We start from the raw sequence: 17826 nt of genomic DNA, 5'->3' as shown, positions 1-17826 counted from the left end.
GTGCTATAGCATGTTGTATTTTTTAGCTATTCAAAACAGTGCAATAAATGTCAGTAATCCCATGTGGCTATTCTCTTATACAACTCCCCTCCCACCCAAGAATTCTACTAAATTAATGGAACGTTGCCAGGGGTTGTCCAGTTTTAGCCAAAGATACACTGGAAATTGGTTTACAGAATGAATGGGCCAGTTATCAGTGACTAGAGCAGCTGAAGGCTGCGTAAATTAACATAATTTGTCACTCTTCACAGTGTTGTCCACAGAATAAAGAGTTCTTACAGAGCACCAGCCTCCAACTTTTGGCACCTTAAAACCCACATGACCTGTAAACAAAAGACACACAGTCCCCAGTACCCATCATGGTCAAAACACAATAATACATTATAGTCATGTCAGTAGCACCAAGATGTAACTGCTAATCAACATCATCTAGAACAATCCTGTTAACATTAGCATCGTGACTGTTCAAATATTGCTATCATTGCAGAGATGCATAATGAAATTCTTGCTAACACGATGTATTTTGTAGAGCAATGCAAGACTAAAAAACCAAAATAAAGGCCCAGCCACCAATAGAACAGTTGACGTGATGATCAATCCTTATGTTAATCCATTGAAATGTTAATACCATAAAAGTAACTGCATTATTGGATATTACATCTTCATGGTTGACCAAGTTCAGCTCATTACATCATTTTAGTACACTTTACAGCAATCTTTATTCAACCTTTCAGAATTAGATATGTACCTTAAGCTTCCAATCCACTGGCCTTTTTCCTGGAGCACATTTTATCCAGCAGCAGTATGTGTGAGGCTACAGTAAATGTGCATATGTAAAAATGAAAACAATAGTATTTGCTTGCATCCATTCAATTTATATCAACAGAATATTTCGACAGGAGAACCTCTCCTGAACTCTAAATAGGTCTGTTTAGTGCTGTTTACAAGTAGGTAGTTCTAATTAGGTTTGGGTGAGCTATTTGACAAAATCAAACTGGATGATACAAGGAAATCCAAGGCAGGTTTCATTAAATAAATTTATTTGTTAAAATAATTTAACTCCAAATACAACTGCTGAGTTTGCATTGAGTTCTATGTACAATTCTTGTTTTATTTGAAACATCAAGGTTTAACAACTGACATTGTTACAAAACAATAAATTGTTGCCCTATCTATAGGTTGCCAGTTGTACTAGAGCTCAACAATTAACTGTGAAATATATTTAGTCACCTCTGGGAAACCCCAAATCAATACCGTTAAGCCTGGTTCCAAAACCCCCCTGCAACCATTCTTGAGACCTGATGCACAACAATGCAGATAAAAGCCTCCTGCTGTTGTCAAACATTTGCTTTGTCAGAGTTTCACCATTAAAGCCTAAGCAGTACTTTGATTCTACACTGGTAAAAAGAAAAACCAAACATGCACAACCCACCCCCAGCCAAATGGCTGACATCTTTAGGCAACATTCTTTATACAGGAAAGCAAATACCAGTAGTTTTCCCACAGAAAAGTGATGGCAACTGTAGCACTGGGGTTAGAGAGAGGCTAGTTACTTGTTGGCCAAACCAGAACAGAAAGTCATCAAAAGTTGCTTTTGATGCTCTAATAAAAAACCCCATGTGTAAATACTTTTGATCTGATGCTGGTTTATTTATTTTGCCTACTTTTAAAAAATGGGAGAAAACAGTTACTACCACTATCACAGCCGAAAAAAAATGAAAGCTGCAACGTTTAAAAAACCCAAAAAAAACCCAAAAAAACCCGCCCCAAACCAATAAAACTTTAAAAATGCTGTCTTTGTAGAAAAGTACAAAACTCTACAAGAACAGCTAAAGAAAACATGGGTCTTTGGATCAAACCATAATATTTTAAGGCATGTTATAAAAAACTTTCACATACTATAATTGGTAGTCTGATCAGGGTACAAAGAAAGAGATGACCCAAGACCACTGACTTTCTCCAGGTGGCCACCTATCTTGAATGTGGCTCATTTAACTACCCTCTTGCTATCCTTATGCTTTCAAAAATATCTTAGCCAAATGCAACTGTCATTGATTCAAGCTCCACTATATTCACATCAGTGGAAACACAAATAGTGCACAACTACCTCCTTAGAATTATACAATAAAGAGAAGAACATTTACATTTCCCCCCGCCCGACACCCCGGAATGTTGTGTGTTGATGTGTGTTGCTTAGTCATTACAAATGTAAAATGGTAAGAAAAACATGTCTTGGAAGTATCTTTTTTACTAAAATTTTCTGTTTAGAATTTTACTTGTGCAGTTTTTCCTAAATTAAAAGCCCATCTGTTTTATGTTACAACTTAGGCCTTTCATACGTATTATTTATACCAGTTTATTGGTGGCACAGCCATTTTTTATATAAGATCTTAGCAGTGTGTGTATAATATTGCTCAACATGCACTCCAAACTGTAAATTGGTATCAAATTTGATAATGTTTCTGAGCACTCAGGCACTAGGTCTCAAATTGACAAGCTGCCTATTTTATTATTAGATTGTATAGTTTCATTAGACCCCTCCTCCATTTAAATATTTTAGGAAGTGAAGATACCATTGATTCAAGTCTCAAATTTTGCTTACGCACACACACATGGTTAATATTAGGTGAAAAAGGTGCACCAACATCCAAACTTGTGGAAATCTGCTGGTAGGAAAAACCTACATTACAAGGATTTAGAAAAATCTGACTAGTAGGGCCGCACATTTATCAGACTTAACATCCTTGCTTCCTCGAAAAGCTTTTCAAGGTCTAAGGGCAGTGGTGGCCAGTTCTTTTCCATCACTAATATTTCCATTAGCTGTCACCCACTGAACAAGGTTAAAAATGTTACTATATTAAAAAGAAATTTTGGGAAGCTGTTTTATACTTGAGTTTTTCATTTCAAAGATTAAGAGCATTTTTAAAGCAGTTCTGCTGATGGAGGTAAATCTGTCCAAACTCCAATTAAAGCATTTCTAAGGGATACATACACACACACACACACCCAACACATGCACCCCTGTTTTCACTCATTTACACACAAGGAACTACACTGTTACTGCACAAGACTGAGAAACTAATAAAATGCATGGTGGTATTTAGACCACAGGCTCAGTGATATTGCATTTTGGATGACCAAATTTTATCTATAAAGGTCCAGCTCAAGACAATTGTTCCAACATATAAAACTTAAACATTTTGATTGAAATCTTTTCTATACTTGATTGTAAGACTTCAGAATAGATATTTCTGTGCCATTAGTCATGCAAATGATAAATACTTCACTGCTAGGAAAACTAGAATGTCAGAGCTTGAGCACCCTTGCAAAACAAAATATTTGCTCCCACTATTTGATACCCTAATAATCAGGGCAATCTTTGAATAGTGTCAGGCAATTACACAAAAGCTTTTTCCTTTCTCACCTACAGTATAACCATAACCTATATTCCTCCTGTGAGCCGAAATGATTTCATATGGTTATTCAATTAACAAAGTTGCCAACATTAAAGCTATGAAATAGCAAACTTGATTTCCAAAGGTTAGTTAGGGATCACACGAAAAAAAAAAAAAACTTAGCCCTTAAAGGCAAGAAAGAAATTATCTTCTTTAGCAAACTTAAAAATGCAGGATGTTCATACTGCCCCATGAGGTTTCTGCAAAAGGGAACATCTGGATGCAACATGGCTTTGTTTTCCTTACAAGATGGTACTAGTTAATCTATTAAAGTGTTCCTTGTTAGTAAGGCTAAGCAATTTTTTTCATCACAGTTGCTTCCTCCTGGTTCAGTAAAGTGATAAAGATGTTTCCTGCTTTGTAAACAGAGGGTTTGTTTGGCTTTTTGTCTGACCAAAATCTGAAGTGATCCTCCATTCTTGAGCAGCAAAGTGGAAGATTTAAAACATTCCAATGCCATATCGTGTTTTTTCACTAGCTTTTAGTTTTTCAGATCTTCTCTCTTCTTTCAAGTACTGATGCAGTGCTTTCTAGTTCACAAGATGGGATAAAGTGTAGAAACTGCATCAATTTTGGGAAAAAAGAACTATTTAGGTCTTGTAGATCATATCTGTCTCTAAAACTGTCAGAAGTTCAGATGAAAACAGCATACTTGTTTGTGTAAACTTGGCCACAGGCAAAAGTACAACTCCTGAAATTCAGTATATCGAAACTGAAAGGCTTTCCTCTCCTTTTGCGTTTATCAGTACAGAATACGCTAATTGCAAGTAATCTTTCCAGGTCTTCCCTCTAGCGATTTCAATTTTCACCACCAGGAATTTTCTAATTTATGAAATAGCTGCTGCTGTCTGACATAATGCAAATACATATAGTTCACTGAGATCACCCCGTAGATCAAATGTCTATGATGAAATTGTAGGTGCACAAGGGCGTATTGGGTGAGAAACTGTAGTTGTTTAACCCCATTATGTTCAGAGACAGCGACTGACTTTCAATGCTCAGCTCCGATTTAAAGTTGTTACTTCACTTATGATTTATTCCAAGTGACCCACAAACCAGGAAATGAGGCAAACAGTTTTACCACTTCACAAAAATTCTGCAGATTAAGTCCAGGTTAGGTCATTTTTAATGCTATTGAATATTACATGCAGAACAGCATGGATCATCTTTGTCTGGCTGAGCTGCATAGTTCATTTGTCTAACGATTTCTGCAAAGAGCTCATCCACCATTGTTTTACTTTTAGCAGAGGTCTCCATAAAAGGACAGCCCCATTCTTCAGCCAGAGCTCTGCCTTCATTTGAAGATACTTCCCTCTCACTCTCCAGGTCCACTTTATTACCAACCAAAATTACTGGCACCTTCTCATACCTATAATTCAAAACAAAAAGAGAATTAAGTTTCCTTAAAATAGATTATGATTTTTCTCACATACAAACAGTGCATACCATGAGAAATAATTCTGTCATTCATCAAAACCTACTTTATAGTTCGAAACGCTACACAAGCTTTTGCTTTTTTCTCATGCTAGTTTATTACAGCACCTCCCTTCAGAGTTTTCTAATGAATGCTTCTTCCTCTTAATTTTCTCTCCAGTCAGGAACACTTACAACCCTAGCTCTTTCGGTGTGGAACAAAATTTCTTCCCACTCCAGCACGGTCCAGATTAGGATTTGGGATCGGCTGGAGGTTCAAGCCTCCTTCCAACTTTAATTTATTTAGGTCTACACTTTATGTCTACACAGCAAGCCTTCCAGTCCAGGAAGACAGACTCACACTAGCTGAGTTCAAGCTAGCATGGTAAAAATAGCAGTGTGGACATTACGGCTCCAGAGCAGACTCAAGCTAGTCACCCGAGTTCAGACAAAACAAAGAACACACTGTGAACGTGTTATTTAAGCTGCAAAGTCAAACACTCAAAAGTTAGGAAGTGCAAGAATAAGGTTGCACAGACTACTTTAAATTCAGCCCCATGGTGTGAATGCATTGTGATACAGTCTAACTACACAATTGCAAATTATTTTTTCCATGGGACCTCTACACTCAGTGGACTGAATGGATGGGCTCAATGAAAGACAGCTATTCAGTGTTTTTTACCCTCATGATTCAATGTGGGGCCCATGGTTTATTTGCTGTACAGCACCCAAACCCTGCTCTGAATACAGCATTACCCATTTCTTTGTCATCTTTTGTTATCTTTAGTTGCCTCATAAACATAAGTGAATTTATCTTCACAACTCCTTGGGTGATGAGTATTAGCCTTATTTTACAGATGAGCAAACACATTCAGAGCAATTTACCTGAGGCCATACAATGATTCATTGAGAGTCAGAATTCGACAAAGAACATCCTGATTCCCAACCCTGCACTCATTCTTCAGATGACACTGCCTTACTGCCAGAGGTACTGAACATCTATAGCTCCCAATGACTTAATTATGAGTGCCTGGCACTTCTGAAAGTCAAGACAGCTGGGGCCTCATGGGGGCTGAGAAAAGAAACGCAATTGGTGGCTATGAAAAGTCTGGTTTAATTGATTTGCTCAGCATCACACAAACTCTGTAACAAAGGTAGGAACAGAATCTAGTTCTCCTGTGTTGCGTTTACCTACATTAACTAGGCCATCCTTTTACTTCCTACATTCCCCAGCTTCATTTACTACATACCTTCCCATTACTAGACTCTATACTGTATAACAGAGATCTTACAGATATCAGTCTTATACACAAATCCCTGAGCACAGGCCATCATGTAATCTGAACAAGGTTGGGTCCTGCAGAAAAACAAATGTGATGAGACTATCATAATGCATAGGCACCATGGGGCTGAATTCAGGTTGCCTATGCAAAGTAAATTCTGGCATTACTTAACTTTTGAGGACCGTTTTTCAGTGCAACAATTTTTTTTTTCAAATTGTGAAGTTACGTACTAAAAAAAAAGGAACAATTGTATTATGTGCAACTAACAGCTTTGGCCACGTGCTGGGCCCAGGAAATGGTCAGGGGTAGCACAATCCTGTTCTCCCTCCCCAGGGATACATGCGTGTTCTTCAAGATTGGGAGGAGGAGAGGGTGTTCCTGCCTCAAGAGGGGAATGGACATCTAGAACCGTATGCAGTATCTGGGGGTGATTGGAAGGAGCCTAGTCCGGCTCTCTTCCTCACCCTCTTGTGCGTAAGGGGCTTCTGCCCTATGTGGTGTTCCTGGCAGGTGGATGGGTTTGCTTAAGTCGAGTCTGGGGGATGAGCCTGGTCAAACTCTCCCCATCTCCACCACAGCAGCTCTAGTAGCAGGCAGGCTCCAACTGCTCCCAAGGGTCCCGAGTACTGTGCATGCTGCTGCTACAGCAGGGGGTTTAACCTTAGAATATTCAGATTTTGGCATGTTACCAAAATGATTCAGTGTGACCTAAGCCAGAAATGGGAAATGGTGATTTTCCATATCTTATAACTCAGCCAAAATTGAAACGAATTTGATGGGAGAAGCAAGAGGCACATCCCTGGTGACAGCCCCTTTCCCCTGTCAAATTTCTAAAGCCTGAGGCAAATATTTGAGGGGGTCTTAAAATAAGGTTGCAAGAATCTTTTACAATGGAAACTGTTAGAGAAGCACTAATATAGGTGTTGCTGCCAGTTCCCTCTATAATAACGATGCACTGAAATGCATATTTTAAGGGCAAACATTTACAGTATAACTTGATAAAGGCACAAAGATAGAGCCTTGCTTTACTAGATTAACTTCACGACCAAGGATTTTACAGAAGCAGCTATGTACATGGCGAAGTCTTTGCAGAACGATATGCTAAAGCCTGTCTCAAAATGGGTGTACTCTCTATCTTGATCTTGAGAGGTACTGACAACTCCTACAGATGTTACATGATCAGGCTCTTTGTAGCCAAATCAACAGAGACATTGACACTGATTCAATTTTCACCCTATGTGGACTTTTACTCCTGTCCAGTTACATTCCCACACTCATCTAAGACAGCAAAACACTAATCTGTTCTATGGACATTGCTTTGTACTACAAACCAAACTAACATGTATTAGGAAGTAATAACGCATTACAGAATTCCAGCTTGGGCAATTAAGTTCTATATAAATTCCTTCTGTAGTTCCAAATGAAAGAAGTGTTCTTGACTTCCTGTTCTTCATTGTTGGGTAACACTTCCGTGCACTGTGGAACAGTTGTTACCTCACATATGACTGCATTTCAGTTTTGCATGAAGTGATCTCAGTTTATAGTTTAAATACCAGTTCACTGAATTTTAAAGACATTTTAGGATCCTTCAAGATGAAAAATATTGTCTAAAATGTATCAATGTGAGCTTATTAGGTGTGTGGCAATTCTCCAGAAAGGACCCTGTTTTTTGGAGTTTCATGTACCCATCATACACACATCCACATCATTTGAAAGCTTATTTTATGTAAGTTTAGATGAGGTATGAGGTGGCGCTGTCAAGTGGTGCCACAAGCCTGTAGGTGACATTCTCATTGTTGCACATCATTTTTTGCACAGTTCCAGAAACACAAAAACATGACTATGACAACAGTTTTTGCTCTTTAATTTAATTTCAACACCTTAATGTGGTGTTGAATTGGTCAAAGCTTAATTGGTCAAAGCTATCAAACAACAATGTTAAAAATATTTGTATTGGTTTTGCGTGGGCAATATTCTTTTCCAGAAATGAAGCTGTTTAGCATGTGGCAAAAATGCCAAATATCAACATTTTACAAATACATTAATATGAGATGTTTTCACATTGCATATTCTTAATTATTACTATATCTTGCAAGTTGTTATATTAGTTTGCTGTATTTTCAATTGAAATTTCCTGACCAGATCAGTCTCACTCTGAAGGCTGTGCACCAGTAGCAGTAGACTGTGTGCCCATAGATTGTACCACATAATAGGTAGATATAAATGTATGTGAATTCCTAATGTAAAGCTTTCCGTTTGTAAGCTTTTGTACATACAATGTAGCACCTAGCCTGCCTGGTAGAAGGTTTGAGTTTGTAATTGCCTATGCATAGTGCTCCGTGCCTGTCATGGAGGTCGTGGAAGTCACGGATTCTGTAACTTTCCATGACCTCTGTGACTCCTGTAGCAGCCAGCGTGGCTGATCCCAGGGCCACCCAAGCAGCTGGCTCTGGAGCCAGCCACACTGGCTGGCCACTCGAGTGGCCCCGCGGCTCCCCAGAGCAGCGGCCGGTGTGGCTGGCCCTGGAGACCGCCTGAGACCCCCCCAGCAGCACCCCCCCAAGCTTTAGGAAAGGGTATTTATAGTATAAGTCATGGATAAGGCTAAGTTTTTCTCACAGGTATTTTTAGTAAAAGTCACAGACAGGTCACAGGCAACAAAAAATTCACGGAAGCCCCGTGACCTGTCCTTGACTTTTACTAAAAATACCCATGACAAAATGGGTAGCCTGGGCAGCTGGGAGGAGGAGGAGGAGGAGGAGGAGGAGGGAGCACTGGGAGCTCCAGGGATTTCCCCTGCCGTCCAAGGGGGCAGGGAGCGGCGAGGATTTCCTGCAGCTCCCAGCTGGAGTTGGCTGAAGTCATGGAGGCCTTTGGAAGTCACAGACTCCATGACTTCTGTGAGTAAGTCACAGTGTTAGTCATGGACAGGTCAAGGGCTGTGAATTTTTGTTTACTTCCCGTGATCTGTCCAGGACTTTTATGAAGAATACCAATGACTAAATCGTAGCCTTACCTATGCATGCAGTACTAGCCTTTGAAATATTCTGAAAGCTAGCCTTTTAATTTAGTGACATTTATGCACAGATCAGTATTAGTACTGGAAAGGACAATACACAGCAGGCTTCAATCAAAGTGCTCACTAAACAAAACTGTCAAGTTTGATACAAACATAGACCTAATTTAGTACAAGTCTGTATACTTGGACAATGAAAAAATGGTGGTAGTGGCAGTGGTAATGCTAACAATATTCTGTGGGAATTTTACCTCTAAAGGGAAGTTAGAGTTTATGAAAACATGGAGGATATGAGCCCCTTAAAGCTTACATCAAAGAGAAAAAGACGCTCCACAAGTTTTGAAAAATGCATTGTCATGAAAATCAAAAGAATGCAAAAAACTGTCAACAGACACCAGTGCTGGAGAGACTTCTGTGATGCTCGCAGCAGGAGCCAGGAGAGATGAATTGGTACTAGTGGCCACTGGATTAATTTTCTACTTTAGATGATGTGTCACCAATACTCTGTCACAGGAGCTATTTTCAGAAATACACAAGCAAGCAGAATTTGGCACATATCAGAGTTGTAGAGAACCCAAGAAAGAACACAGACTCTTAATCTGATCAGAGAGCATCATGTTCACCTGCATCTATAGCACGCACGTCCTCCAGCAACTGGTCCATTTGCCTTGTTTGCTTGAGAAAACACACACAAAAGGAGAAACTTCATAAGAGAGAAACATTTGAGAGAGCAACCAATCTAAGGGAGGTGACACTTCAGAGGAACTGACATGACATGTTGTGCAGAACATCTGTGGAAGACTTGATTGCTAAGGATGCAGTTTATCACTCAACATGCCTTTCTTCCTACTTGAGTAAAATGAAATCTTAAGGCAAAACCATCTAGATACAATGTAACAATACAGTCACCTTATGACACTGCATTTTATCAGCTGACTGAAGAGACAATGATCTTATGTATAACAAGGCGGCTCTGCTCCTGTCCAACCTGCTACAAAGATATAAAACCCTATTTCCCTCAGATGTAGAAACTGAAAGATATTCCAGGAGCAAATTACAATCAAGATTAGAAAAATAAATTATGGATCTGCAATTTCATTCCATGCACAGCAAGGACAAGGCAAATCTACCATTGTTCTACGCAGCACAACAACATTAGCTGATGTTATCCAAGCTGCTAGTAATTTGAAGCAGGAACTTAAGTCATCCAAATGTTTTGTCGATGTTCTTCTGGCAAGTGAGCCAGCTTTGAAATGAACAAGTGGTTTTGTGTAATGCCGCTTCAATCCTTTGGTCTGAAATAGCCAAAGGAGAGCCTCAGAATATTATCCAAAGCCAGGTGATGGAACTTTACAGAGGTCAGCTGCTTTTCTGCCCCAGTTGGTACAGAAGTTTGTCTTTTGGTTAATAAAGAGGCATCTAATTCAGTCAGCAATGAGTATCATCCTTTAGAAGACATTCAAAGAAGGTGACTCAATTGTGGAGTGCACAATATTTAACAGTCCCAAAATTATCACACCGCTACACATATACCTTGCTATACCATGAATTTGGATCTCACAGTTTAATTGACATATCACACACCTTCATGGATTCTGCAACAATTATGATGAGCTGAAGAAATTCATCACTAGTGCTGCAAAAAAATAAAGCAGAAAGACTCCAGGGAGGTGTGTTCATTCCAAATGGAACTGAACCACACATGCTGGTGGAAATCTCATCCATGAAGGAGCTGATAAGATGGACATCAACGCAGAGACCATGGATGGAAAGAATACCTTCCATTCAATGGCTTGAACAACCACTCTAGCAGAGTCTGCAGACAGTCCAGCATCACAAGAAATAATCACTGACAAATTGGAAAAAAAAAGTCACTACTCTCCCTGAGCAATCAGCGTGCAGCATTAGAAAAAACCTAGAACACATACAGAACGGACTCACCATTAAGAACTTGAGAAAAATTATGCCTGTAGTCAAAACAAACATCCCTGCACATAACTCTGCTTGCCAAGGTAATGAAGTCTGGTAACTCATGCACTTTTGACAGAGATCATAATGATGAACAAGATAATGATATTGACTAGAAATATCACCAGTGGTATTACATTTCAATGATACCTGTACACATTTATTATCGTATTTTGTTTTACCCTGTAGATTGTTGTTGTGATGCTTTGAGGTCACAAAGAAATCCAATTCGGTGTCTTAATTTAATGGCTCTCTGTATTAGTTCAAGAGAAATGAATGCAAATATTTCAAAGTGGGCATTTTAATGTGTGAATTGTATCAGTTTATCCCCATTGCTATGGTAATGGTACCACTTGACTGCTCCACATTCTACCTCATCTTGAAGTAGAAATAAGATTTCAAATAATTTATCAGGTGCGTGTATAGAGAGGGTCCACTAAATTGACTAAATTGGTGGTGGCTGCTGCTTGCCTATGTTTTTCCCCCTGAACCTAAAAGGTACATCCAGAGATAGAAAACACTGCCCAATGACTGAAACCATGTTTGAAAATTTTTATCCAGCTACTTCTCAGACTTTGGGTCACAGACATAACTGGCTTGTCAAAAGATGACATGAAGTGAAATTTCTTCACAGAAGGAGATAAGAGTGACATACAGCAAGCCTGATAGTAAAGAGATCAATTTTTTTTTAAACTCTGAAAATACCCAGTACCAATCAATCACAAAAAAACTGTTACAGAGTTGACTTAATTTTATGTTCTGTCATTCATTGCAGACAAATCTTTCAGCTTTTCTAGAATTCATTTTTGTCCATATTTCAAAAAATATGGACTAGATGACCTCTCGAGGTCCCTTCCAGTCCTATGATTCAAAACAGAGCCAAATACATCCAACTAGCTATGCAGAAAAAAAATTCTGCATAAAAGTTCAACCCGATCTATGAACTTATAGGGCCCTAAATTAGCATTGATGGGAGTTGGACACAGGGGGGTGTCCTTGGCAGAGGGCACAGGGGGTGCATAGGGATCCCCTGCTCAGATAGTTGCATAATAGTTCAAAGTGTAGCATGTGAGGTCTCTCCTGAGAGCGAGTATTCCCCTGGTCGTCAGAATCATTGTGAAACGTGTGTACAGATAAGGAGATATGTATCTATACTGGAAATTAAGGCAGGTTGCCAGGAGGTGACATACCTCAGAGATGTTCCTTTCAAGCAGGAGGTAACTGACACCTATCTCCCTGTCTGGCCATTTGTGTATTGTATGCCCCACACTGTATGCCTATTTGAATACTGGGCCAGCTGCAATTGAGAGACTGCGAAAACTACAAGGGAGGAAATTTACAGGAAGAAAAACAGGATGGGGATGTCCTGTTCATGAATAAAGACAAAGGATTTGTCTGGTATATCTTGGAGTGCAAAGACATACTGAATCCTTCACCTAGGAGGAAAACTGATAGTGTGCATATCCCATGAGAGAAGGGCCAAGAGTTTCTGAGTATGTCTACAAGGTAATAAAAAACCCACAGCACCAAGTCTCCGAGCCCAGGTCAGCTGACTTGGGCTCATGCTCGCAGGGTCCCTCAGCCTGGGCTCCAGCCCAAGCCGGAATGTCTACACAGCAATTTTACACACCACAGCCCAAGCCCTGTGAGACTGAGCCTGCTGACTTGGGCAGCTGCAACCGTACCCTTAGTCCTGCTCAATCAATCTCCTAAAGAGCATGGGGGATTGGATGTGGGGGGAATCCAAGTCCATGGTACTAGAGCAGTCTTCACAAAACCACTGCCACTCTTGACATAGCTCTCAGCATCAGCCTGACTTTCTGGTGCCATATACAACTCATTCCCCCCTTTTCCTCAGCTAGAAGTGTCCTTTTAAACTATTCCTCCACTGGGAACATCCCAGTACAGTAGAACCTCAGAGTTACAAACACTTCAGGAATGGAGGTTGTTCGTAACTGAACAAAACATTATGGTTGTTCTTTCAAAAGTTTACAACTGAACATTGAGTTAATACAGCTTTGAAACTTTACTATGCAGAAGAAAAATGCTGCTTTTAACCATCTTAATTTAAATGAAACAAGCACAAAAACAGTTTCCTTACTTTGACAAAAAAAATTAAAACTTTTAAGTAGTTTACATTTAAACACAGTACTGTACTTTGCCCCATTTTTTTGGTCTCTGATGCTGCCTGATTGTGTATTTCTGGTTTCAAGTGAGGTGTGTGTTTGACTGATCAGTTCATAACTCTGAAGTTCTACTGCATTGTTCTACTCCCAGCCCTGGTTCAGTGTGGGGTCTGCCCTTTTATTTAGCGCTAAATCCTGGGTCCACTGGAATTAATCCCCTGTAGGGACAGTTATGAAATTAAAAAAAACTAAAGTTAGCATCAGTTTGCTTAAGAAAATAATATATTTGCTAGTCAGTAGGCAAAAGCCCTAATTAGCGAATAAAGTAAGACTGAGAATAAGCTAAGACCAGAAATAGTGTAGGAAGGCTGGATGCCTTAAAAGTAACCAATAAGGCAAAGAAAAACTGTCTTAAAAGAAACAAGCACAAACCTTTTCACTGTTCTGCTGAGAAGCAACAGTGGAGGGAGAGAAGATAAGAAAAGAAGGTCTTGGGAGAAGGAAAATATCAAGGATAAAACGCTTCAGGCTAGCTTTTTCTAGAGCGAACAGATTAACTGAAGGGTATAAAGAGAGCCATGAATCTGAAGTCTCTCTCTCAGATCCGGTCCCATCATGCTGGAGCAAACCAGGATGAGAGGACTATTCTCTGGTACCTCTGTGAGTATAACTGATCATATGCTTATGGATGTGTGCTACTCTACTGGATGTAGTCAACTGCTTATTATTTAGGCACATTTAAAGCAACTGAATAATTACCATTTGGCCTTTGGATTTAAAGAAAAATGTATGGTTAGTTAACATCTGAGGGTGCCCTGTATCACTATTCATAAATAATAATTCACATATCACTTTTAGATCAATGACTGTAGTGTCCATGATAATCAGCAAAGTTTTGTATTTGTAATCCTTCTTTAGCTTATTTCAGACTCAAGTTTATTCTTTCCTCCCGTTACTATGTGTTCCCTGTACTTTTACCAGGAGCTATAAAGGACTACAGATATTAGCAGAGACACTGATACTATAAATAAGGTCTGCAGATAGATCTTGGTTAGGGAAAGTATCTCCATTTTAGATTTCTGCAACTTTAGTGGCAAGAATCCTATCAAAGCCTAACTAAGTAAACTACATTACATGAGATAAGATATCTTAAGCGATTAAAAAAAATGGTAAGTTAAGTCTGCCAAACCCAAACAGAGTAGTTCATTATAAATTATGCCGCTTAGAATGCAATTTAGTAATTTAGCCTGTGCCCCTGTCTTGACTGAGGTGAACTTTGCCATAGCTTGAATATGACAGTAGACATCCATAAAAGCAAGATACTCTACTTTTAAATCCAGCAAAATTTTCCTTATATTCATTTCTAGCATTCTGTGGAAGGCTTTAAAATGTAAAATCCTCAAGATGGAGAGCACTGTGTGCCCTAGCCTATTTGTCCCACAGAATTCTTCAAATGAGTTCAGACCAAAAAGAAGGTATATATATATATATTTAACAGCGAGAGTAATTAATCATAGCAACAACTTACCATGGGTCGTGGTGGACTCTTCATCACAGCAACTTTTAAATCAAGACTGGAATAATTTTCTAAGAGATATGCACTAAGAATTATTTTTGGGAAATTCTATGGCCTGTGATGGACAGGAGGTCAGAGTAGATATTGATCACAATCGGCCCTTCTGGCTTTGGAATCTATAAACTAGCTGAATGCATCCATACCCCTATCACTTTGGGAACTTAGGCAAAGAAAACATATTCCCCCAACTTAAAATTTTTTGTATTTTGTTAGTGTCGCAATTTTAACATTATGGGCTAGATCCTCATTGCATGTAAATCAGCATAGTTCCATTATGTTCCACTTAGCTATACAGTGTTATACCAACTGAAGATGTCTCCACATTTTTAAAACACCTAGATTCCTGCATAGCTTTTAAGTGTCTTAGTTGCCCAAACCACAGAAGTTATTCTAGCTACTCAGGTAACTCCATAAAGAACAGTTGTAAAAAGACATTATGATGCTAGTAATTCATTCCAGTTTACCAATCAGGTGCATTTAATTTTCAACAGTCTTGGAAGCTGTTAGATTGCCTAAGAATGAAGCAACGATTCATTAAGCAATCCTCACATGGGTGTAATAAAGGAATTTTTAAAGCCATTCTATAGGTGGGTAAAACAAAGTTGTGGGGGAATTCTGCACCACTGTGTAGGTGCAGAATTCATGTTGTCCACAGATTTCTTTGCTTCCCCACAGAAAAATGACTTCTGAGGGGAAGCAAAGGGAAGCCCCAGAAGTGGTCACTTGCCCCTCCCCAGCAGCCCAGAGCAGCCGGCAGAGATGTAAATCAGCGCAGGGGGAGAGGAGGGCGGGCATGCGAGCAAGAGAACGAGAGAGAAACTGTCCCTCTGGCCTGCTATTGTGGCACACTAAGTGTGGAGGGGCAGGGCTTTGGGGTGTTTGGCATGAGGCAGGCTCTGCCCCTCAGACAGAACATAACGTAGCAGCCTGCCTGCTTAGTTTTCATTGTTAGTGAATTGTTCCCGTTCTTAGTCAATTCCCCCAGGAGCATAAAACAGGTAGAAAATTTTTAAGGCTCCTTTACACTGCAAGAATGACATAACTGTAAAGGAGCTTTATTGTAAATGACAGTAGGGCGTTATAAATGCTTATGGTACTTTAGTGAGAACTGGTCTGTTTTTGGACTGAAAAAACTTCTTATCAAAATGTGCTCCATGAACTGTTTGCTACTGACATTTCTGGAGATAGTCAGTAGCCAATATAAATTGTGAGTTTGATACCCCAGTCCCCACTTGCTCGTTATTTGCCTATGATGCAATATTGAGCATATGGCTGCATGTATTTGTTGACTAAACTAGAAATGAAGGATCAAGCCTAGCTACATTACTATTACACAAAGGAGATTTGGAGATTTCCTCCAATGCTCCCCACTACCATTCTCCATCCATTGTATTGTAGTTTAAACACATTACCAAAATAATTAAAACCGGCTTATTATATTGTCAGGTTTCATATTGTGTTATTCTGACAAATAAAATATGCAGAATTTTAGAATATTGTGAGCAGAATTTTTAACTTTTGGTGCAGAATTCCCCCAGGAGTAAAACAAGGCCTGGAGTGGTTAAGTAGCTTACCCAGAATCCCACAGCAACTCAATGGCAGAGTTATGAAGAAAATTCTGGAGTCCCCGCTCTAGGGAGTGAAGCATGCTCCAAGCAAGGGATTGGGGACAAAACCATTCCTTGCATTTTAATCCAGGCTCTAAAATGAATTCCTTATGTAGCCTTAGGAACGTCATATTCTTTATGGACCTCAGTTTACCCATCTGTAAAGAGAGGCTAATAGTACTTACCGACTTCACAGGATGTTGAATATTTAACATATGCAAAGCAAATCTAAAGAATAAAAACACTATACACGTATTAAGTGATGAATACACCACGCTCTTGTAAGAACAGACCAACAGATGCTATAGACATGGAATACTCAGACTATTGTAGCAATTTTATAAGTGATAAACATTATAGGCTAGTGATTGTATTGACTCAATGGGGAAACTATAGGATTCCTGCAAGAACTAAAGTCACAGGGAAATTAATGCAAATCCTGAAGGAAAGTAGCTAGTCTAGAGAATTTTCTCTCCCTTCCCCCGGGAAGTGCATATACTGGCTTGGCCTGGTTCAAGAGGCCTAGTAAACAAAGAAACTACATAAAGTGACAACTCTGTCATAAGTCACCCTCACCCAATCCACAAACTGCCATGAAACTATGAAAAGGCCCAAAGTACTTTGGAGCCTGCCCGGGTCCCCATCTGGAAGACGGACCACCGCCATCAGGTAAGCTTGACCTGTAAGTCAGCTGTTTATTGTTTTCAGATATGTTCTCTGTAATGCTTTTATTCTGAATAAATAGTACTTTGCTTTATGCAAGTTGGCTCGTCACTGGTTAAACCTGTCACTACTCTGCTGAAAATAGGACAGCAGGTGCTGAGCTGAGGTCAGATCTGCTGCAATTACTGTGAAGTCCAGCTTAAGTCTGGAGAGAAAGGGTTGCAGGATCCTACCAGAAACCTATGTGGGGCTCCCAAGTGCAGTTATCTCAAGAACTGTGACAGACTACTATAAATCTTTTTGCAATAGTCAGCATATACAGCCAACTAATTGTGTGTGGTCCTAAATTAAATATAATAGGACAAATTCAGTTTTAATTATTTTATACTAAAACAGGGTTGATTATGGTCAATAGATTTATTTCAATTGGGTTGCTGGGCCTAGTATAAGCAATGCCAGAACTAGCTACAATTTTGAATGCACGCTGTTGGCAAGTGCATCATAAATACAGTGCAAAGGCATGGAAAGTCAACACTACAGGAACTCTTCCAACCAAGAGGCAATGGAACAGAAAATGTAGTGATGCATTACAGTCACTCCCCAACTGCTGCTATAAGCACTCTTAAGTCACCATGTTTTTGGACAGTCTACAACAGAAAATATGGAAAGGAAAAAAATTCAAATGGCATTGGTGGAGGAGAGGATTCGACACACAGCCT

The 17826-nt window shown here is 39.5% G+C and overlaps 1 protein-coding gene across 1 annotated transcript in view; it reads right to left on the bottom strand.

Moving 5' to 3' along the window:
* Positions 1-709: 709 nt before the first annotated feature.
* RAP2A (RAP2A, member of RAS oncogene family) overlaps positions 710-17826 on the bottom strand; it is a 35498-nt gene continuing 18381 nt past the window's right edge. The window contains exon 2 of the mRNA XM_074962825.1: positions 710-4824. Coding sequence (XP_074818926.1) covers positions 4587-4824 — 238 coding nt within the window. The 3' untranslated portion in view covers positions 710-4586. The remainder of the gene's footprint in view (positions 4825-17826) is intronic.

This window comes from Natator depressus, chromosome 1 (genome assembly GCF_965152275.1).
Source record: "Natator depressus isolate rNatDep1 chromosome 1, rNatDep2.hap1, whole genome shotgun sequence".
NCBI lineage: Eukaryota > Metazoa > Chordata > Testudines > Cheloniidae > Natator > Natator depressus.
This window is presented reverse-complemented; position numbering and strand designations above follow the sequence as displayed.